At 47.1% G+C, this 22,190-nt stretch overlaps 1 protein-coding gene across 3 annotated transcripts; it reads left to right on the forward strand.

Annotated features, from left to right (window-relative positions):
• Positions 1-287: 287 nt before the first annotated feature.
• On the forward strand, positions 288-21,229 carry GNPNAT1 (glucosamine-phosphate N-acetyltransferase 1). 3 transcript variants are annotated; one of them, XM_084834707.1, is made up of 6 exons: positions 288-338; positions 17,140-17,336; positions 18,556-18,618; positions 18,971-19,098; positions 19,190-19,251; positions 19,969-21,229. In XM_084834707.1, exons 2-6 carry the CDS (start codon positions 17,165-17,167, stop codon positions 20,114-20,116), a joined length of 573 nt encoding a protein of 190 aa, XP_084690833.1. In that variant the 5' UTR covers positions 288-338; positions 17,140-17,164; the 3' UTR covers positions 20,117-21,229. The 3 variants fall into 3 exon arrangements, with proteins under 3 accessions (XP_084690833.1, XP_084690823.1, XP_084690838.1); XM_084834697.1 differs by having other exon boundaries at positions 17,145-17,336; XM_084834712.1 differs by lacking the exon at positions 19,190-19,251 and having other exon boundaries at positions 17,145-17,336.
• Positions 21,230-22,190: the final 961 nt, after the last annotated feature.

The raw sequence follows: 22,190 nt of genomic DNA on the forward strand, positions 1-22,190 counted from the left end.
ACAAAAGGACAGTACGCATGCGCGTCCCCGAGCGGTTGGTGCAGCTTTCTCTTTCTCATTTTCCCGCCTTCCTTGCTTAGAGAAAAGCGCATGCGCGCGTAAGGGACTCCGTGGAGGAGGAAGGGGGCGGGGCTAAGAGTGGTGGGCGAGGCGAGACAGTTCGGGCAGGAAAGGGGAGAGCGTTTCCTGATTGGCTGCCCTCCCAACCTAGCCGCTCTGCGCCGCCCCGCCCGAGTCGCCACGTCAGTCAAGGTACGTCCGGTTGAGTCGCTCGCGCATGCGCGCCCGGATGCAGAGAGCTTCGCCTCAGCGCCGGCATCGCGGGACGGAGCGCTCGTGTGAGTGAGGGGAAGTGGGGGGGGGAGGCTGTGACGCGGAGGCGGAGGGGAGGTTGTGAGGGGAAAATGCCCCTGGAGGGGAAACGGGGGGCTCTTGTGTTTCGGGGGCTCAGCCCCGGAATCTGCTTTCTAAGCCTGGGACGCCTGTGGAAGTCGTTAAGTAACGAGAGCGCCCATGGCCATGTGCAGAGCGCCTTCCTTCGCCCACCACAGAGCCTCTCGCGGCCAGCTTGTCTCCCTCCCCCGCAGCGCAGCCTGATGAAATCAGGGAGAAAGGCGGTCCGGACCGCAGCGGTTTCCAGGCAGCTGCCCTGCCCTCTGAAGACTCCGTAAGAATACGAATGATGAGCGCGTACGGAGCCTGTGTGCCGCGCGTGCTTCAGGCACGTGCGCCTCTTCTGGCGCGCCTGTGTAATAACACTGGCCTGCCGTGCAGGGCTGTAAGGCAGGTCTGCACGGTCCCCCAGCATGGCCGGTGGGGCAGCGTATGGAAGAGGGCTGCCCTAAGGCTGCCCAGAGGGTTCAGGGCGGGGGCTGGGAGAGGGGACCGACTGAGCCACCTGAGCGCAGTCTTGCAGCCAGCAAAGCAAGCTTTTGGGTGGGGGTGGGGGTGGGGGTGGGGGTGGGGGTTATGAAAAGACCGGAAGCCCTCTAGATCCCGAAATGCTGAGGTTATCCGCGGTGCGGAGACGGGGCACCCTGCACTTGCTGAGGCCCACTTTGCCTATTAGGTTTTTAAGGTGCACACCTAAACATTTGTTTTAAGTTGCACTTCATACGTAAAAGTGTGATTGTGACTCTTTACAGCCCCCTTAATAGGGAATACTTATGCAGGTGCCAGCCTAGGCTCCCTAATATAAATAACTCACATTCCGTGGTGAACCTGGGTTTGCTGCTGCCTAATGCGTGAAATAACCCTCAGAGACATCGTCGGTGGCTGGAAATGTGCGTTTGATTATCAGAGTGTGCAGCTAGTCCAACTGAAAGGGAAACACTGGCTTAGCCATGGGAATTCTCCTGTGTGTGCACATCTGTGCACACTTGTGTGGAGACAAGCTGAGAGGTATGGGGTCATGAGGGAAGCTGCTAATGGCGAGTGACAGCTGTGGAGCATTTATCTTTCTGATATAATTCCACCATCTAGCATTTTTCTCGCCACCTCCCAAAAAGTACAGCAAGATAGCCCCAAAGGATAGAACAGCATTGCTTCTTTAAGAATGCTTATAATTTCTTTTTTTCACAACACTAAACCAGTGACTACTGGAGAGACTGTAGTTGCACCCTCTCCACTTCCTACACAGGCCTCTTATTATTTATTTATAATACTATTAATGTGCATAGAGATATCATAAAAATACTAGTCTAGCAAAATCCATTTCCCTGTCTTATATTCTCTTTTTTGTGTAGTTGATTTTGCCATAATATCTTTGACTGCCAAGTAATGTACCTGTCAGGCGAAGAGGAACTTGCATCCAGTGAAGTAGGAAGAACGCAAAATATAGCCAGCTGTTAGCTTGTTTGCTTTCTCCACGTTATAGCAAACATTTCCTTCATATCATTTTAATTTATTAACAAAGGGCTTCAATTTCCTTCTTTAGAATAAATGGGGTCTAAGATGCTTGGATATCATGTAACAAGGGGGCTAGGAGGAAATGCTACTGCATCAAATTAATACTCCCATCTCTATTTTTATTTATATCTCGGCTTTCTGCCAAAAAATGGCACTCAAGGCAGCTAACATTAAATCCAGATTAAAAACAGAATCTTAAGTAAAACTTAAAGCAAATAGGTTAAAAACACAATTAAAAACTCAATGGCATAAGTAATAAACAGCACCAACCAGTTTAAAGACCCTTCGGCCACAGATCAGCCTAAATGTCAAAGGCCTGCCTAAATAAAAACATCTCTACCTGCCTGTGGAAGAACAAAAAAGGCTAGTAGATGTTGAGGTAAAAAGCTGGTTAGAATGCAGCTGTGGCAAATTGTGGGTTAATTAATTAATTAACCCATGATTTGCTAGGTGCATTCCACAGCTATTTTGAATATTCAACCCCCAATCTGGGGTTGCTGTGTGACATCCAAAGCCAGATGCTATAGGTTAATCATGAGTTAAAGAACCCTTAATTAACGTATGATAAGTAGGTTATTTTGTTGTTGTTCCGTCATTAAGTTGTATCCGACTCTTCGTGACCCCATGGACCATCGCACGCCAGGCCTTCCTGTCCTGCGCTCTATCCGGGACTGTGCTCAAAGTCATATTCATTGCATTGGTGATGCTATCTAGCCATCTCATTCTCTGCCGCCCCCTTCTCCTTTTGCCTTCAATCTTTCCCAGCATCAAAGTCTTTTCCAGGGAGTTTTCTCTTCGCATTAGGTGGCCAAAATATTGGAGCTTCAGCATCTGTCCTTCCAATGAGCAGTCAGGGTTGATTTCCTTTAGGATGGACTGATTTGACCTCCTTGCAGTCCAGGGGACTCGTAAGAGTCTTCTCCAGCACCACAGTTCGAAGGCATCAATTCTTCGGCGCTCAGCCTTCCTTATAGTCCAGCTTTCACAGTCATACGTTGCTACTGGGAAAACCGTAGCTTTGATTATACAAATCTTCGTCGGCAAGGTGATATCTTGCCATAGCTTTCCTCCCCAGGAGCAAGCGTCTTTTAATTACATGGCTGCAGTCACCATCTGCGGTGATCTTGGAGCCCAAGAAAATAAAGTCTGTCACTGCTTCCATTTCTTCCCCTTCTATATGCCAGGACGTGATGGGGCCAGATGCCATGATCTTAGTTTTTTTAATGTTGAGTTTCAAACCAGCTTTTGCACTCTCCACTTTCACCCTCCACAAGAGGCTCTTGAGATCCTCTTCGCTTTCTGCCATTAGGGTGGTATCGTCTGCGTATCTGAGGTTGTTGATAATTCCCCCGGCCATCTTAATTCCGACCTGTGATTCATCCAACCCGGCGTTTCTCATGATGTACCCTGCATATAAATTAAATAAGCAGGGCGACAATATGCAGCCTTGTTGTACTCCTTTCCCAATTTTGAACCAATTGGTTGTTCCATGTCGGGTTCTTACTGTTGCTTCTTGTCCCTCGTACAGGTTTCTCAGGAGACAGGTAAGGTGGTCTGGTACTCCCATCTCTTTCAGAATTTGCCACCATTTGTTGTGATCCACACAATCAAAGGCTTTAGCATAGTCAATGAAGCAGAAATAGACGTTCTTCTGGAATTCTTTTGCTTTCTCCATATTATTATGTTGTTATTATTATTATTAAATTTATTAATCGCCCATCTGGCTGGTCACCCAGCCACTCTGAGCGATGTACAACATACAATAAAACAGTTTAAAACAATAAAATTCTACAATAAAAACATTTTCTAAAATACCCTAACCCACCCCAAATGCCTTCCTGAACAACCATGTTTTTAATGCACGACGGAAGCTCATTAAAGAGGGGGCATGATGGAGTTCCCTAGGGAGGGAGTTCCACAGAGTGGGGGCCACCACAGAAAAGGCCCTCTCCCTCGTCCCCACCAGTCTAGCTGTCCTGGCTGATGGGACAGAGAGAAGGCCATCCGAGGCTGATCTTGTTAAGCAGCCTGTCTGGTGCTGCTGGAGGCGCTCCTTAAGATAGGCTGGGCCGGAACCATATAGGGTTTTAAAGGTCAAAACCAACACCTTGAATTTGGCCCAGAAAACAACTGGTAACCAGTGCAACTCCTTCAGCACTGGAGTGATGTGATCTCGCTGGCAGCTGCCTTTAATCAGGCGAGCCGCCGCGTTCTGTACCAGCTGCAGTTTCCGAACCGTCTTCAAGGGTAACCTCACGTAGAGCGCATTACAGAGGTCTAAATGAGAGGAGACCAGGGCATGTACTACCAGTGGGAGCAGATGGGAAGGAAGGGGCGCAGCCGCCGTATCAGACGGAGTTAATACAGTGCTGTCCGGCTCACAGCTGACACCTGAGCCTCCATGGACAGCTGGGAGTCCAAAATGACCCCCAGGCTGCGGACCTGGTCTTTCAAGGGTAGCCGTACCCCATTCAACACCAGGTCAACATCCCTCAGCCTCCTCTTGTCTCCCACCAAAAGTACCTCGGTCTTGTCAGGGTTCAGCATCAGCTTATTCCTCCCCATCCAGCCACTCACCATCTCCAGACATTTGGACAGGGATTCTACAGCCAACCTTGGTGAAGATTTGAATGAGAGGTAGAGCTGCGTGTCATCTGCATATTGATGACACTGCACCCCAAACCTCCTGATGATAGCCCCCAGCAGCTTCACATAGATGTTAAATAGCATCGGGGAGAGGATGGAACCCTGTGGCACCCCACAAGTAAGTGGCCACGGGTCCGAAACCTCCTCTCCCACTGCTACCCTCTGGTACCTGCCGGAGAGGAAGGACCGGAACCACCGCAATACGGTGTCTCCAATGCCCAACCCCTCCAGGTGGTCCAGGAGGATATCGTGGTCAACGGTATCAAAAGCCGCTGAGAGGTCGAGGAGAACAAGGAAGGAGCATTCACCCCTATCCAGAGCCCTCCTCATATCATCTACCAAGGCCGTTTCTGTCCCATGCCCAAGCCTGAAGCCCGACTGAAATGGGTCTAGATAATCAGTTTCTTCCAAGTGTGCCTTCAACTGCATCGCCACCACCCGCTCAATCACCTTGCCCCAAAATGGCAGATTTGAGACTGGGCGAAAGTTGTTCAGAACTTGGGGATCCAAGGAGGGCTTCTTTAAGAGCGGTCTTATCACTGCCTCCTTGAGGGCTGATGGCATCACTCCCTCCTCAAGGGAGGCATTCACCACCGCCTTGATCCCCTCACCCAGTCTCTCTCTGCAGCCCATAATGAGCCAAGATGGGCAAGGATCAAGTAAGCAGGTGGTCGGCCGTACAGATGAAAGCACCTTGTCCACTTCATCAGGAGGAAGAAGCTGGAACCGATCCCACAAAACCAGTTTGCCACAGGCCGCCTCTTGCTCACTAACTGTATCCACAGCGTGCAGAGTAACACACCTAATCTGATCAATTTTATCTGCAAAGTGCCTTGCCAAGGCCTCACAGGAGGCCTTAGAATGCTCCAGTGGTTCCGGAGCCACAGGACCGACCAGGCTCCGGACCACTTGGAACAGCCTCCTGGGGCAGCACTCTGCAGACGCGATAGAGGCAGCATAATATTCCTTTTTTGCTGCCTTCACTGCTGCGTGATAGGCTGAAGATACAGCTCTAGCCCGTGTCTGATCGTCTTTGGAGCGAGACTTCTGCCACCGGCGCTCTAGCTGTCTCACCTCCTGTTTCAGAGCTTGTAACCGCGGATTAAACCATGGTGCATTCCGAGCCCTGTTCAGGGGGAGAGGGCGTTTCAGAGTCACCTGATCTAATGCCCCAGTGATTGCGGCATTCCAGCCGCCCACCAGGGTCTCGACCGAGTGGCCGTTGGCGTGCCCCAGAGAATCCCCAAGCGCGTTCAGGAATCCATTGGATCCATGACGCCTGGGGCGGACCATTTTAATGGGTCCCCCACCCCTACGGAGGGGTTGTGGAACCAAGAAGTCCAATGTCACCAGATAGTGGTCTGACCATGACAAGGGGGTGGTGGATATACCCCCGACTTCCAGATCACTCCCCACTTCTCCAGAAACAAACACAAGGTCTAGTGCATGACCGGCTACATGGGTGGGCCCAGTTAGAATATGGTGCAGCTCCTAGGAGGCCATGGTCTCCATGAAGTCCCAAGGTGCTCCTGTGAGGATGGCCTCCGAATGTACGTTGAAGTCCCCCAACACCAATAAGTTAGGGGACTGTACACGCACATCAGAGACCACCTCAAGCACCTCAGCCAGGGAGTCAGTCGTGCAGCGGGGTGGACGGTACACGAGCAGAATCCCCAGACTGCCGTTCGGGCCCAACCTCCAGTACATGCACTCAGCAACCTTGGTCTCCCGGAGAGGGGGTGAAGACCAAGGACTCTGGGTAGATAACAGCCATTCCCCCTCCCCGATCCCCAGCCCTCGGCTGCTGTGCATACGAAAATCCGGCTGGACACATGGCTGCAAGGGTTGGAGCAGCAGCCTCGGCCAGCCAGGTGTCCGTAATACATGCCAGGTCTGCACCCTCATCCAGGATCATGTCATGGATGAGGGAGGTTTTCTGGGTAACAGACCTGGCATTGCAGAGCAGCAAACGAAGGCCAGAAGATGGGGTCACGCCTCCCCCAACCATCCTTTGGCTCTGGACAGGCCCGGAGCAGGGGACAGATATTACACATCTCTGCCTTGTTCCCCTTACCTGGCATGGCCTGCCCCTAGCGCTCCGCCAGCGCCTGCTGCCCAGCCTCGGTATGTTCTGGCCCCCCAACACTCCCCCCACTGCCTCCATCAGGTGGACACATGCCCTCTCGCTCCCACCTATCAGGCAGGCTACCCACCCCTAAAAACACAACAACCCCCCCAAAAAACAAAACAAACAAACAAAACAATTAAAAATTTCCTTAAAGATAATGCCAGGCAGGAGTGCACAGGGAAGGCGTGGTGGTGGTGGCAGCGGCGGCAGTAGGCCCAGCAGCAGCAGGCACGCCTCTTCCCCGGTGGTGGTGGTGGCTTCTCCTGCAGGCCCTGGCTCTCCCAGGCCACCTCAGCCAGCCAGCTTATGTAGCCCCTCCAGGGAGGGGCAGGTGGAGCAGCACAGCTGGCTTGGTACCTGGGGGCCTGGTCCTGCAGGGACTGGCGGTCCACCAGGCAGAAGTCTACAGGAACGGCCTGGTGGTGGTGGTGGTGGCAGCGGCAGCAGGCCCAGCAGCAGCAGGCACGCCTCTTCCCCGGTGGTGGCTTCTCCTACAGGCCCTGGCTCTCCCAGGCCACCTCAGCCAGCCAGCTTATGTAGTCCCTCCAGGGAGGGGCAGGTGGAGCAGCACAGCTGGCTCGGTACCTGGGGGCCTGGTCCTGCAGGGACTGGCGGTCTGCCAGGCAGAAGTCTACAGGGAAGGCCTGGTGGCGGCGGCAGCGGCAGCAGCAGCAGCAGGCCCACCTCTTCATCGGTGGTGGTGGTGGTGGCTTCTCCTGCAGGCCCTGGCTCTCCATGATCCAGTGAATGTTGGCAATTTGATCCCTAGTTCCTCTGCCTCTTCGAAACCCAGCTTATACTTCCGGTACTTCTCGGTTCACATGCTGCTGAAGCCTAGCTTGTAGGATTTTGAGCATAACCTTGCTGGCATGTGAAATGAGCGCAATTGTACGGTAGTTTGAACACTCTTTGGCATTGCCCTTCTTTGGAACTGGAATGTAAATTGACCTTTTCCAGTCTTGTGGCCACTGTTGAGTGTTCCAGATTTGTTGGCATATTGAGTGCAGCACTTTAACAGCATCATCTTTTAGGATTTGAAATAGCTCAGCTGGAATACTGTCACCTCCGCTAGCTTTGTTGTTACTAATCCTTCCTAAGGCCCACTTGACTTCACTCTCGAGGATGTCCGGCTCCAGTTGAGTGACCGCACTCTCATGGGTATCAGCGACATTAAGATCTTTCCTGTATAGTTCTTCTGTGTATTCTTGCCACCTCTTCTTAATCTCATCTGCTTCTGTTAGGTCCCTGCCTTCCTTGTCCTTTATCATGCCCGTCTTTGCACAAAACGTTCCCTTGAGATCTCCGATTTTCTTGAAGAGATCTCTAGTCTTTCCCATTCTGTTGTTTTCCTCGATTTCTTTGCATTGTTCATTTAAGAAGGCCTTCTCGTCTCTCTTTGCTATTCTCTGGAACTCTGCATTCAGTTGGATATATCTTCCCCTTTCTCCCTTGCTTTTTGCTTCCCTTCTTTCCTCAGCTACTTGTAAAGCCTCCTCAGACAGCCACTTTGCTTTCTTGCATTTCTGTTTCTTTGGGATGGATTTAGTTGCTGCCTCCTGAACGATGTTGCGGACCTCCGTCCATAGTTCCTCAGGCACTCTGTTTATCAGGTCTAATCCCTGAAATCTGGCCCCATCACTTCCTTGCATATAGAAGGGGAAGAAATGAAAGCAGTGACAGATTTTACTTTCTTGGGCTCCAAGATCACCGCAGACGGTAACTGTAGCCATGAAATTAAAAGACACTTGCTCCTTGGGAGGAAAGCTATGGCAAACGTAGACAGCATAGTATGAAGCAGAGACATCACCTTGCCGACAAAGGTCCGTCTAATCAAAGCTATGATTTTCCCAGTAGTAATGTATGGCTGTGAGAGCTGGACTATAAGGAAGGCTGAGCACCGAAGAATTGATGCTTTTGAACTGTGGTGCTGGAGAAGACTCTTACGAGTCCCCTGGACTGCAAGGAGGTCAAATCAGTCAATCCTAGAGGAAATAAACCCTGAGTGCTCATTGGAAGGACAGATCCTGAAGCTGAAGCTCCAATATTTTGGCCACCTAATGCAAAGAGAAAACTCTCTGGAAAAGACCCTGATGCTGGGAAAGACTGAAGGCAAAAGGAGAAGGGGACGACAGAGGATGAGATGGCTAGATAGCATCACCGATGCAATGAATATGAACTTGAGCACACTCCGGGAGAGAGTGCAGGACAGGAAGGCCTGGCGTGCTATGGTCCATGGGGTCACGAAGAGTCGGACACGACTGAACAACAAGAAGTTGCTGCCTCCTGAACGATGTTGCGGACCTCCGTCCATAGTTCCTCAGGCACTCTTGTCTATCAGGTCTAATCCCTGAAATCTATTCCTCACCTCCACTGTATATTCATAAGAGATATGATTTAGGTCCTACCTGAATGGTTTAGTGGTTTTCCCTACGTTCTTCAATTTAAGCCGAAATTTTGCAACAAGAAGCTCATGATCTGAGCCACAGTCAGCTCCAGGTCTTGTTTTTACTGACTGTATGGAGCTTCTCCATCTTTGGCTACAAAGGACATAATCAATCCGATGACCATCTGGTGATGTCCATGTGTATGTAGAGTCGCCTCTTGTGCTGTTGGAAAAGCGTGTTTGCTATGATCAGCGTGTTCTCTTGGCAAAAGTGTATTAGCCTTTGTCCTGCTTCATTTTGTACACCAAGGCCATGCTTGCCTGTTATCCTGGTGATTTCTTGACTTCCTACTTTAGCATTCCAATCCCCTATGATGAAGAAGACATCTTTTTTTGGTGTTAGTTCTAGAAGTTCTTGTTGTTGTTGTTCAGTCGTGTCTGACTCTTCATGACCCCATGGACCACATTTTGTCAGAACTCTCCACCATGACCTGTCCGTTTTGGGTGGCCCTGCACGGCATAGCTTATGGCTTCACTGAGTTACGCAAGGCCCTTTGCCGCAACAAGGCAGTGATCCATGAAGGGGAAGTAGGTTATTTAACCCATGATTAATCTATAGTGTCTGGGTTTGGATGTTGCATAGCAACCCCCAGTCAGGGACTGAATAGTCAAGAAGGCTGCAGAATGTGCCTGGCATGCGCTTTGGCAAATTTTATTATTAATTTATTTTTATTTAAAACATTTGTATCCTGCCCTATATCAGTAACATAGTCTGACATCAATCCCTGGGAAAATTCTGGAGCAGATTATAAAGGAATCAATCTGTAAGCACCTCGAAAACAATGCAGTGATTACTCAAAGCTATGTTCTTGACCATTAGTCAAGAACAAATCCTGCCAGACGAATCTGATCTCATTTTTTGATCAAGTAACCTCCCTTGTGGACTGTGGGAATGCTGTAGACATAATATACCTTGACTTCAGCAAAGCTTTCGACAAAGTGCCCCATGATATCCTGATGAGCAAACAGCTCAAAGTGCTAGATGAAACAACGATCCGATGGATCCACAGGTGGCTACAGAATCGGACTCAAAGCGCGCTTATCAATGGGATCCCCTCACACTGGGGGAGGTAACGAGCGGGGTACCACAGGGCTCAGTCCTGGGCCCAGTGCTCTTCAACATTTGTATTAATGACTTGGAGGAGGAGGTGCAGGGAATACTGATCAAATTTGCAGATGACACCAAATTGGGCGGGATAGCTAATACTTTGGAAGACAGAAACAAAATTCAAAGTGATCTGGATAGGCTGGAGTGCTGGGCAGAAAACAGCCGAATGACATTAATAGGGATAAATGCCAAGTTCTGCACCTAGGAAAAAGAAACTAAATGAACAGTTACAAGATGCTTGGCTCAACAACACTACAAGCGAGAAGGATCTTGGAATTGTTGTCGATCACAAGCTGAATATGAGCTAGCAATATGACGTGGCTGCAAAAAAGGCAAATGTTTTTTTGGGCTGCATTAAGAGAAGCATAGCTTCCAAATCCCGGGAAGTACTAGTTCCACTCAGCACTGGTTAGGCCTCATCTGGGGTACTGTGTCCAGTTCTGGGCACCTTCATGGATCACTGCCTTGTTGTGGCGAAGGGGCTTGCGTAACTCAGTGAAGCCATAAGCTATGCCGTACAGGGCCACCCAAGACGGACAGGTCATGGCGGAGAGTTCTGACAAAATGTGGTCCGCTGGAGAAGGAAATGGCAACCCACTCCAGGATTCTTGCCAAGAAAACCCCATGGAACGTATCACAAGGCTGAAAGAGATGACGCCGGAAGATGAGCCCCTGAGGTCGGAAGGTGTCCAATATGCTACTGGGGAAGAGCAGAGGGTATTTCCAAGTAGCGCCAGAAAGAGTGAAGCGGCTGGGCCAAAGCCGAAAGGACACTCAGCTGTGGATGTGTCTGGTGGTGAAAAGAAAATCTGATGCTGTAAAGAGCACGCTCCGGGAGAGAGCGCAGGACAGGAAGGCCTGGCGTGCTATGGTCCATGGGGTCACGAAGAGTCGGACACGACTGAACGACTGAACAACAACAACAAGACAAGCTGGGGAGGGTTCAGAGGAGGGCAACCAAGATGATCAGGGGACTGGAAACAAAGCCCTCTGAGGAGGGACTGAAAGAACTGGGCATGTTTAGCCTTGAGAAGAGAAGACTGAGGGGAGAGATGATAGCACTCTTCAAGTACTTGAAAGGTTGTCACAGAGAGGAAGGCCGGCATCTCTTCTCCATCATCCCAGAGTGCAGGACACGGAATCATGGGCTCAAGCGACAGGAAGCCAGATTCCGGCTGAACATCAGCAAAAACTTCCTGACTGTTAGAGCAATACGACAATGGAACCAATGACTTCGGGAGGTGGTGGGCTCTCCCACACTGGAGGCATTCAAGATGAAGCTGGACAGCCATCTGTCAGGGATGTGCTGACTTGGATTCCTGCATTGAGCAGGGGGTTGGACTCAGTGGCCTTACAGGCCCCTTCCAACCCTACTATTCTATGAACAACTCAGGGTGACATACAGATAAAATTAATTTAAACAGTATAAAATAGTAAATCATTTAAACAGCTAAAAACATATTAAACCATTAAACAAGGTTGTACCAGTTTAAATATAAAACAGTTAAAACAGCGTGCAACTTTAGGGAATGCATTTAGCCCTCCAAGGCTTTGGTGAAAAGGCATGTTTAAACTTGGCGCTGAAATGAAACCAATGTACGTGTCAGTTGGACCTCCAAGGGGGGGGCATTCCACAACCGGGGTGCCACAGTAGAGAAGGCCCTCTCCCATGCACCCCCATAGCATATGTCTCACACTGGTGGAACATAGAGGAGAGCCCCTCCAACAGACCTCAGTCCTCGGGCAGGCATATATAGGGAGAGGAACTCCCTCAAATATTGAGGTCCTAAGCCACTTCGGATTTTAAATGTCATCACCAGAACCTTGAATTCCAACCACAAGAGTATTGTCAGCCAGTGCAATTCCTTTAAAACTGGTGTTATATGATCTTTACAAGAAGTTCTGGTCAACAGTCTAGCTGCTTCCTTTTTGCACTAGCTGCAACTTCCGAGTTGTCTTCAATCATACGTGCCATCTGCACTCTAGCTGTCATCTGGTCTGTTTCATTGCCCATAGATCTTCTGTCAACCAAGGTGAATTACAGGCTCCACAGCACCGGAGTGGGCGTTTGAGAGTGATTGTATCAAAGGCCTTTCCCATCTCACCATTCCATAGTGAGACCAAGGCCTTGACTGAATCGCCAGCCCTATCAGTCGGAAAATCCCCCAGAGTATTCAGGAATCCATCGGATTCCACAAGTCTCTGGGGGGTGGACCATCTTAATCGGGCCCCCCACCCCTGCAGGGAGGATCTACTACTGCTGAACCAAACTTCACAAGGAAATTATCTGACCATGACAACGGGCTTGTTGAAAAAAACAACAATCCCAAACCAGATCATCCCTCAACCGCTCAACAGGAAAAACCAGGTCCAGGGTATGTCCTGCCACTTGTGTCGGGCCAGCAATGTATTGAGTCAGCCCAATGGTTGTCATGAACTCCAGAGTAGGCCCTGTCAGGATACCCTCGGCATGGATGTTGAAGTCCCCCAGAACCACAGTCCTAGGGTTCTCCAGCACCAGCTCAGGCAGGGAGGCTGCTGGGCAGCGGGGTGGGTGGTACATCAGCAGCATAACTGTTCTGTCTCTTTGGCTCAATGCAAGGTACAGACCCTAAAAACTGGTGCTAGGATGGATGGGTTTCCTCATGAGGGAGATAGAATCCTTATGGATGATGGCAACCGCCCCCAACCCTCCAATCTAGGTTGGTGCTCCACTGAGTACCCAGGAGGACAAAGCTGAGACAGATCCATCCTGTCCAGCTCATCCACCCAGGTCTCAGTAATACACACCAGGTCAGCCTCTTCATCCACAATCGAGACATGGATAGTAATTGTTTCATTATGGACCAACAAGCACCAGCAGTTCAGAGGGTGGGCTGATAGGGCAACCTAGATTTTGAGGTAAGGGGGAAGGACTGAAAGATGGGGACAGATTTCAAATATCTGTCCCGTCTTTCTCTTACCTGACATGTCCAACCCCCAATGCCATACCTCTCTCTGCCCAAAATTACTCCAAGAGGGGCACTCCGTTCCTCCCCCGTCCCCTGGGATTCACCTGAGCACACAACTTAAAATGATATAGAACTAATAACAAAAGGCCAGTACAGGCAGACAAACAAACCAGGCCAGTAAAAGACTCTAGCAGCAACCTAAAATTAAAATAGGCCTACTATACCTTCCCTCCACTCCACATTTATACACATAAGATCATCATCCAGGCTATGGTTAGCCTCTCATAGGATAGTAGGGTTGGAAGGGGCCTACAAGGCCATCCAGTCCAACCCCCTCGAGTCCAACCTCTCACCCTAGCCAATTGCCCCCACCCATCAGCTCTCACCTAAGGGACGGTGGGACCTCAGCCTCCCCAGCTATCCCCTTGGGGTAGCTCGCTCACCCAAAACATTCATGCGCTCTCACCCTGGGATAGCTCGCTCACTCAAAACATTCATGCGCACACGCACACAGTTGCTCGAGAATGGGGTGGTGCCCTCATCATGACCCAAGGAGTGACCCAAAGGGGGTTTTGCTACTGTTTTGTGTGAACTGCTGCAAAATGTTACAGAAAGCAGCCAGCTTCCAAAGAGCTTCTTTAGGCCCAAGCACAGCTTGAAGAATTTTTGACTTTCCCTCCTATAAACAGCAGGTCCACACTCCCAATGACATATGTAAAGTGATGCATGTCGGGGCAAAAAAATTCCCAATTTCCATATATGCTGATGGGATCCAAGCTAGTGGTGACTATCCTGAGAGAGATCTTGAGGTTGTGGTGGATAGCTCGATGAAAATCTCAACCCAGTGTGTGACTGCTGTGAAAGAGACAAATTCCATGTTGGGCATAATTAGAAAAGGAATTGAAAATAAAACTACCAATATCACACTGCCCTTGTACAAATATATGGTGTGACCAGACTTGGAATACTGTATACAGTTCTGGTCATCACACCTAAAAAGGGTTATTGTAGAGTTGGGAAAGGTGCAGAAAATGACAACAAAATGATCAGGGGGCTAGAGTAACTCCCTTATGAGGAGTTACAATGCCTTAGAGAAAAGGGGAGACATGGTAGAGGTGTATTAAACTGGGTAATACTAGAACCCAGGATCATCCAGTGAAGCAGAATGGTAGGTGGTTCAGGACATAAAAGGAAGGACTTCTAAACACAGCATGTAGATTTATTTATCACGTTTCTATACCGCCCAATAGCCAAAGCTCTTGGGCAGTTCACAACAATTAAAACCGTAAAATCTAACACAATAAAATATAAAAGTTTAAAAATACAGTATAAAATAAAAATGGAGGGGGAGGGAGGGGATCCACCACCCCAAGCCGGCTGACCATCCATGCTCACTGGGTTGAATCCATAGTAGTTAAACAGTGGAATTCCCAATGCAAGATGTAGTGATACCCAGAGACCTAGAAGTCTTTAAAGGGGGATTAGACAAAATCATGGAGGATAAGGCTGTCAGTGGCTACTAGTCCTGATGGCTATAGGCTGCCTCCAGTATGAGACGCAGTATGCCACTTAATACCAGTTGCTGGGGAACATGAGCGGGAAGATGCTATTGCACTCATGTCCTGCTTGTGGGTTTCCTATTGGGACACCTGGTTTGTGACTGTGGGAACTGGATACTGAAGTCGGACGAGATAGGCCTTTGGTCTGGTCCATCAGAGCTCTTTCGTTCTCGTATATAAACTGCTTTCAAAACAGCTCCTGGTTTCAAAAGTGGCTTAATATTAGCATTGGTTGTTGCCATTGACGAAACAGAAGTGCCACACCCCTTTAGGCATGCAGAACCAGTTGTGCGGCTTTTTGAATCCTGAGCTTTATATTTTGCCTCCTATAGATTTGGAGTAAGGAGGCTTTTTCATCCAAGGGCTGTATGCACGTGTAACCCCATAGGGCAGGCGTCTCCAGTGTGGTGCCAGTGGACACATCTTTTGGCACCTGTCAGGCTCCCTGTCTCTCGTTTTTTTTTAATGCAAGATTTTATTTCAAAAACTGATTAGTTGGCATGCTCTAAAGTGAGAGGTAGCCCTCCAGCACCATCCTTATTGGGTTCAAAATGGTGCTTTGTGTTTTGGAGCTCAAACCCCACCTCTGCCTTGTACTCAAGTTCTTGGGCATGTTACTTTTTTTTAGTCCCACCAGTTTGCTTTGGGGGAAATGAGCGTTTTGTGACCAGCTATGCTTCATGAATGGGCAAGCCCCTCTCTGTGGCAGCCATTTTGTGAGAGCACTCACATAATTCTCTCAAAATTCCAAATGTGCCCACCAACCCCAAGTTTGGAGACCACTGTTCTAAGGATTGCATATCAGCAGTGGGTGGGGCCAAAGCCACATTCTCTCCTTTTTCTCACTTTTCTCTCCCCTTCTCTCTCTCTCTCACTCCACCGTCCCTTCTCTCACCCCCCACGCCACAGGAGGGAGGCTGTGGGCTGGATCCAAAGGCTGTAAGCTGGACGTGGTCTATGGGCTTAGAGGTTCCCTACCCCTGCTATAGGTGGTATGTTAATTAAGTGTTGCTAAGAAGCAGTGTAGTGAGCTGGTTTCAAGAGTTGGCATCAGCTTGAAAGGGCCCATGAACTTTGAGCTGGAGAAGGCTTGACAGTGTGTTGAAACCTTTCTGGATTGCCTGCTAATATACAAAAGGAGAGCACTGAAATTGGCCTACCTATTCCATAGCCTTCTCAGAGACCACAGTAGCAGGAGGTTGCCACAGGCAATTGGCGAGGCTAACTGTGCTTGCATTTTTTTGTCTTTGGAGAGCTAATTTCTCTTGGTAAATATTGCAGTATGAATTACAAAATATATTGCAGTGGTCCTTGCTTTGTGAAAGGTTATTTTTCTTCAATGAAAAAAAATTGCCTTCCAAATGGACTTCATTATCGGAAAGTTTGTACTGTATTTGGAATGTTTATTTAACCCCAGGTCCTGCTGTTTTTAGTTCAAAGAATCCATCTGATGGAACAGTAAATACTGCTTTAATGTCATTAACCTTTTGTTGCATTACAGACATACATCAAGGTAATAGGGCCTTGTGCAACCATTTTATTATTAGTTTATTTTCATGCTTTGCAATTTATATTTTGTGAGCTAAGTAAGAAATGGGGGATGGCTAGTTGAAAAGCAACAGCAGTGCCATGTCAACAACTGCTTCTCTTTCTCTGCTGATAACTAGTTCAAATTATCTTTTCTGGATTATTTTAGCCTGGGGAATGGGATCGAAGGTAAATTGAATTAGGTGTTCCAGGTGAGCCTTGACATGAGGCTGCTGTTTGGTGACAATCTTACATTTTATTACACTATCTAGTTTTACCCTGACCTAGAAAGGCTTGCACAAGACAGAAGTCAGTTGAGTGATGTAGACCTGGTTTGCACATAATGCTAACTGATGGTTTGTTGCCCTACCCAGGGTTTGTCTGGCACACAGTCAAACAAACCATGGTTCCCTCGTCTTCCTTCATCCAACTCCCTCCCCTTTCCCCACAGCTTTACACCACTGTAGTATTGCCACTGCTATTAAGTGGTGGCATGTAGAGTGGTGGCTGGGTTTTTTGATTGCTCTTGCCTGTTCCTCTGTAGCCCATGAACAACCCACGATTCTGGGTTCACACATAATGACAACCCCTGGTTTAAACAACCCAGAGTTCACAACCAAACAACAAACCGTGGGTTTTCTTTCTGGGTTACTCATTTGTTAGTGCAGCTGGGTTCGCACATCACGACAACCCATGGGTTAAATAAACAATGGGTTAGCAGGCCACTGAAGACTATTCTAAGGATTGAAATGTAACAGGATTGTAAGCTGCCTTGAGTAACTGAATGGTTTAGAAAGACAGTACAATTAAGATGTTATAATATTTGCAAATGGCAGTTCTGTGAATCAATGTTGTCACTTCAATTTCAGTACAGCTGTTGCAGTCTTAGCTGCCATGATGCCTGCAGCAACAATAAAACCCGACAGCACACCAATGTATGACCCCCACCTCCTTCAGGAACTGGACTGGAGCCAGAACACGGCAACATTTTCCCCTGCAATTTCTCCTCTGGATCCAGGCGATGGTTTGGTTTTGAGACCTCTTTGTACTGCTGACATCAACAGAGGTACTGCTCACGTTGAGTTCATAATGGTTGAACTAAATTAGAATAATTGGTGATTTGTGCCAAATCCCATAATTCATAGTCATGAAACTTACAGATCTGATGTAAAATTCTTGCCTATTGCCACCAAGTTGTTGGTAAATTCATCTTAAGAGTAAAGTGAATAAATAGCTTCCGAAGCATTTGCTTTGTTGATCCAAGGAAAGTTCAGAAATGGTTTATGCTTTATTGAATGGGGGTGGGGGTGAGGAGCACATTTTTGAATATGACAGATCTATTAACCAATCTGAGTGCAGCCTCAAAACTTGGTATCAACAGCTTAGTCCACTAAGACTACTGCTTGAGTTCAGCATCCCAACCTTGTTGGGATTGCAAAAGTAAGATTTCTGGATATCCGTTAAGGCTTATAGCATGAAGGACTTTAGGCCCGAGATCCAGGGTGTCTGGACTGCCAAGCACATTCTGCACAAAAGAGCAACATCAAACAAACCACCCCTCACATTGCCTGAATTTGGTAGCCGACTCCCTGCATTCTTCGTTTGGCTGTACCAAAATCTTCCTGCTTAGATGTCATAGAAAATCAAGTGAATGAATTTTCATTTTATTTTTCATTTTGATGAAAAAATGGTCAGAGCAAAAATCTAGAATGATTGGTTTAGTACAGGGGTGGGCAACTTGTGACCCTCCAGATGTTTTGACCTAAAAATGCTATGATCCCTCACCATTGGCTGTGCTAGCTAAGACTGATGGGAGCTATAGGCCAAAACATCTGGAGGGCTACAAGTTGCTCATCCCAGGTTTAGTGCAAAAAAGCATTACAGGAAGAGCAGGATGGCTGGTTTTGGATAGGAGGGCTCAAGTATTCTTTCTGCACCTTTACATTTTACTGGTGCTGTTTTCATCTTGTTTTGCTAAATTTTTATGCCATTGCTCTGCTCCTTGGTAAGTAATTTTATAATTTTTGCTGGTACTTTATCACCTTTATTGTATGTTGTCATAATAGCTTTGCTGAAAGGCAGCCTAAAAACCTTTCAGATTTTACTGCAAGTAGAAGACCAATTCCCAATGGGAATGCAGTGGCTTCTCAAATCTGTCGTTTTCACAAGCTCTGTATAGTGAAATATGTGCTGTTTTTGGTATCTACATCTGAAATGCTGGAGCAGCGAGTTTAATACTGTAAGATGCTTACCTTGATTTATGGAAACCATCCTTTTTACTGCAGGCTTTTTAAAAGTTCTGAGTCAGCTGACTGAAACTGGAAGTGTCAGCCCTGAACAATTTATCAGTGAGTACCTTGATGTTTTTTGCTGTTTGTAAGAAGGGAACAGCAAGAGTCTGCTCCAGTAGCAGTTGTCTCTTCAAGAGTTTTGGGCTGCGGGATGGTTGAGGTAGCAATGGAGGCAGTTGTCTGTCTCCTCTGCTTCTTGGGCAACCTGCAAGTTTGACTACATTGTCAACTGCACATAGCTGTTGCTTGCCTTATAGGGAGCCCCTCACATCCTATTCATCTGCTTGTCCCAGTTCAGATGCACTGTATCCTGGGTATTACCTTTGTAGGGAAACAGGGCCAGAGCTGCAAGAAAACCTAGGAAACATTTAATCTATTACTAAGTGTATTGCTGTCTGTATTTCCACAGAAACCTTTGAACGCATGAGGAGCTCTGGGGACTACTATGTTACAGTTGTGGAAGATACTAATCTACGAGAGATTGTGGCTACTGCAACTTTAGTCATAGAACATAAGTTTACTCACTCATGTGCAAAGGTATGTGTGTTGAAGAAAGAACTACTGTTGCCATGAACAAGCTCTAGTACTGACTGGTACTCAATGGTTAAACCGTGTTGCCTGCTTTCAGAGGGGAAGAATAGAAGATGTTGTTGTAAGTGGGGAATGTCGAGGAAAACAACTTGGCAAATTGTAAGTAGTTATTCATAATTATTACTTCCCACCGTTTGGGGACAAGAGGTTGGGGGGCAGAGGCCTCTTAATTGCTCACATTTCTATGAGCAAAGCACAAATAGCGTTTGGCTCTCAAAAATACATTCCGCAGCATTACACTTCTCACATAAGAGTGCTTGTAGTGATAGCATTGACATAGCACATTCCAAGTGTCTAAACTAGCCACGTTCTAACAATCGCTGTAGCGGTCCTGTAAGGTGGGCCAGTATTACGATTATCCCCATACTGCAGGTGGTGTGAAGGTGAAGTTGAAAAAAATGGCTTGGTTGAGGCCACCTGGTGAATTCATAATGAGGCTGGAATTTGGAGGAGAGATTTTGCATCACATATTTTTAGCCCCTTAACCAGTTCCTAAAGTGTGATTCAGCAGCGGGAGTATTGGGGTTATACATGGGGAAACCCAAGTTCATATTTTCACTCAGGTACAAAACTCACTGTGGTCTTACTGTGTGCATTTGTTCAGAGTATCTTCTCTCCACAGCTCTTGTCCACTTCTACTCATTTCTCAGATGGAAAGCGAGAGCTCCCCAAGCACATCCATTTGGGGTTTGGGGTGGTTGTAGGGCACTGATGTGTGGGTTCAGGGTTGCTTAAACAGCTGTCCGCGTGCCCCTCTGCAAGAGCAGAAGTAAACCATAATTTTATTTCAAAGCATAAACTCTCTTCTTCTTTTAGATTGATGTCAACTCTCACATTGCTAAGCAAGAGATTGAATTGCTACAAAATTACTCTCGAGTGCCTGCCAAAGAACATAGCTTTCTATAAAAAATTTGGGTATTCCGTCTCTGAAGAGAACTACATGTTTCAGAGGTTCTTCAACTGAAGACCTCCTGGCTTAATCTCTTGCAATGGACTGTTGGTGGAGGAACTTGTGCTACTGTCTTCATTCTCCTTATGGAAAACGATTCTGCTGCAAATGAAGTGATCACCTCTAGATATATATGGGACAAATTCAGCAGACTAATTATTTTAGGTTTCCTTGGCAACAGTGAAACCTATTAGCTGCTTTTTGCTAGCTGGGACACGAGCAAGTACTTCCACAGTAGGGATGGGTTTTTAGCCAAAGGTATATTTTTACCTGACACTTTTCCTTCCCTTGTATTTTTACAAGTGTTGTACTGCGTTTTTTTGGCAGCCAGAATAAGTAATGAGATTGGACTGATTTAGGCAATTCTTTTGTCACGCAAGAATGATAAATGCAAAGCCTGTGCCAGATGTAACAATTACTGTGTTGACATTAATGCATCTCAAGGTTTCATTGGTCCCTGAAGAGCCCTGCAGTGATGACTTCCCATTACAGTCACAACTGATAGAAATGACAACATACAGAGCAACCCTGTGTTTGAGCTGTTGCAGCTTAATATCTCAAACCGCCCCATGAGTTAAACATGAAGCAAAACTTGGATATGCAAAATTTCTCATATTTAAAACGTATTTTAGGAGAAGGATATTGTAGCCCTTGGAACTGTGAAAAGGCAGTGGAGAACACACCTTCCTCCTGGAATTGTAACTTGTATTCTTTGCAAATGTAGTCTTCTGCCATGTTGACCCATTCAGTAGATTCCAGAAATCCAAAATCCTGGTCTCAAAGGCTCATTATACTTTTGTGGATAAACAATTTGCCACTTCTTGCCATTAGTTGGCAATAAGTGTACAATGCCCCTCCTGCCACTTCAGCTTAAAGGGGGTTGTCATAGTATAGTTTCAGGGCATTAAAAAGCTATTAACATTATTAAAGAAGAGTTTTACAGTTCAGTAATTAGCTTCACAAGACATTACTGAACCACAGAGGGCTACTGTAAATTGGGATGGCTGTTCCACTTCGTGTTTTGCAGTACTTTAACTTTCTTGGAGATGTTTAAATTTTATTTATTCAATTTTATAAAAAAAATTGTAAAACAGACAGAGGTTGTGTTAATAAATCTTTTAAGTTTAACTATTGTTTCCTTTTTCCTTGACCCTAGATGTGCTGTAATTGGCCAGCTGTTTCATCCCTACCTTGTAGCTTGAGAAGTGTCATTGGAGCTCATCCATTTGGGACAATTACTAATGTTGGGATGGAAAATGTAGCCCTGCTTCTCTGAAGTTAGGTGGATCATAAGCTCTGAAGGGAGAAAAATTTACAAGCCTAAATGTGGTTTGGTGTCTCTCAATGGATAGTGATGAGTTATTAAGATGATTGCTGATTTAGCTGGCCTTTAAATCCTAACTGCCAGCCCAGAAAATAACACATTTTATGATGGGTCTATCTTCTGCTCAGATCCTTTCAGAACCTATGTCTTGATGGTGAATAGAAATGTTGATCTTACCTATACATTTGCCTTGGTCAGAACTACTGGCTACTCCTGTGTCACAACAGACTTTGTAGAAAAATAATAGTCCCACTCTAGTCTGGACTGGTCAGACCTTAACTTACCTCGAATACTGTGCCCAATTCCGGACACCACACTTTAGGAAGGATTCAGACAAACTGGAAGCAGTTCAGAGAAGGGCAACAAAGGTGATCAGGAGACTAGGAACTACGAGGAAAGATTGAAGGAACTGGGTAACACACTAAAACCTAACAAACTCAGCAAAAAATAAAAATAGCAGAACGTGTAGGTGTCATCTAGTGTTCTAGGTGGGGAAAAGAACCATGTTCCCCTTTTCCCAGAGGGCTTACCAGTAGATGGCAGGAATACTTCATGGTGTGAGTGCTCTCAATCTTCAGTACTGAGAGGATCATAGGGAAAATTATGGGAAACTGCCAGAAGAGTCTCCCTGGCACTCATCCCAAGAACTCGAAGCTGGCTGCCAAACGCAAACAGGAAGGTGGCTCCTGTCTTCTGTTCTCTTTTAGAGAGGAGAGAACAGAGCTGATTTCAAGGTACTAACACTAAGTTCTTACACACAAAAGG

This window comes from Heloderma suspectum, chromosome 1 (genome assembly GCF_057233095.1).
Source record: "Heloderma suspectum isolate Gila_16-S chromosome 1, 16-S_ref, whole genome shotgun sequence".
In the NCBI taxonomy this organism is placed as follows: Eukaryota; Metazoa; Chordata; class Lepidosauria; order Squamata; family Helodermatidae; genus Heloderma; species Heloderma suspectum.